Genomic DNA, 1,324 nt, shown 5'->3' with positions numbered 1-1,324 from the left:
GTGGTTCGACTTAGCAACCTCTTACAGTCATTCTCTGCTCATTAGCAAACTCCATGCTTCAGAAAGTTGTTGTGGCTGGTCGTGCTTCGTCCAAGCTATTTCTGCCAAAAAACGACATCGGAAATGTACAGCTTCGCTCCCCCATTCCCGTACGACCGACCAAACAGCTTTCCCATCATTCGCAGAAACATCGCAGCAGAGTTCAAACAGGGGGCTCCTAGCACTGGTAGTGTCCCTTCTAAGAGACGAACACACCTAACGGATCCTGTTACTGTAGTCTGGATCTTCCAGATGCTCCCTTTTGGATCGAGCCACGCCATAGCATTGGCTTCCGAGATGTGTGTGATTTCGTGGATCACTTGCGGTGGGCAGGCGTTAGAACTGAATATCTTAGTCACCTCCCGGTAGGCGATCCAATTGCCAGATGCCGTCCTTCTTGGCAAGAAGTGGACATGACTTGTGAAGCGATTTTATCAGACTCCGACTCGCCGGCGCTTCCCATGCTCTGACCCCCCACCAAGATATAAAGCCTAAGACACGTACATGTATTCTTGAATAGGATATAATCAGTTAGGAGCTCAAGTAACCGGTATTCGAATCAATTGGAAGACGACATGAGTATTCCCCAGATGCCCAACACCGAGTACTACGACGAACTTGAGGACTTAACCCAAGACGCGAACAGGTTCTGCAGCGAGCCTGACCAGGGAACCACCAACGACCAGCGAAGGGAGAAGATTATCCGCCAGATCGGCGCGTTGGACGAGTTCCGACCAACGACTGAAAAGGAGCTGGAGAACTACGTGGACATAGCCGCTCGACGGATCAAAACGCGGCGCGTCTGCCCAGAGCTCTTCTAGGAAGTATGGGCAGCTGCCTCGAACAAGGCAGTGGCTACTGTAATCCACGGATGCAGCCAACGGGTACGAGGATCGTCACTCAGGTGGCCGTAAAGCTGTTCCCACATTCAACCTTCGTCGAGGACCTGGAGAACACGTTTTGGAGTCCACCGTGGCCGCGCGATACTTACGTCTCTGTACACGTAGGAAGAGACAAGTCGCAATCGGAAATGTCCGCGTACATCACGTCATCCTCAGGGCTCTACCCGAGGCTGTTTATAATGAACCAAAGCTCCATGTCGAGGGAGCCAAAAGGAACCGTGCCCCGCATGCGGGAGCGGGGAGCACTACCGAAAATGCTGTCCATACAACCATTACCGGTGCAACGGCTGCAACAGGATCGGACACCTACAGAGACTGCCGAAACGTTGTGGTTCGACTTAGCAACCTCTTACAGTCATTCTCTGCTCTTTAGCAAACTCCAT

At 52.1% G+C, this 1,324-nt stretch overlaps 1 protein-coding gene across 2 annotated transcripts; it reads left to right on the top strand.

Moving 5' to 3' along the window:
• Positions 1–614: 614 nt before the first annotated feature.
• Positions 615–860, top strand: KVP17_003016 (uncharacterized protein; the record flags this gene model as incomplete). Of its 2 annotated transcripts, none has more annotated exons than XM_068519843.1 (1): positions 615–860. In XM_068519843.1, one exon carries the CDS (start codon positions 615–617, stop codon positions 858–860), a length of 246 nt encoding a protein of 81 aa, XP_068371134.1. The 2 variants fall into 2 exon arrangements, with proteins under 2 accessions (XP_068371134.1, XP_068371133.1); XM_068519842.1 differs by having other exon boundaries at positions 630–860.
• Positions 861–1,324: the final 464 nt, after the last annotated feature.

Source organism: the organism of the source record quoted next (assembly GCF_019968985.1).
Source record: "MAG: Porospora cf. gigantea B chromosome Unknown PgB_NODE_9008_length_1324_cov_5.38061, whole genome shotgun sequence".
Lineage (NCBI taxonomy): Eukaryota > Apicomplexa > Conoidasida > Eugregarinorida > Porosporidae > Porospora > Porospora cf. gigantea B.
Note: the sequence above shows the minus strand (reverse complement) of the source record. Positions and strands in the feature narration are given on the sequence as shown.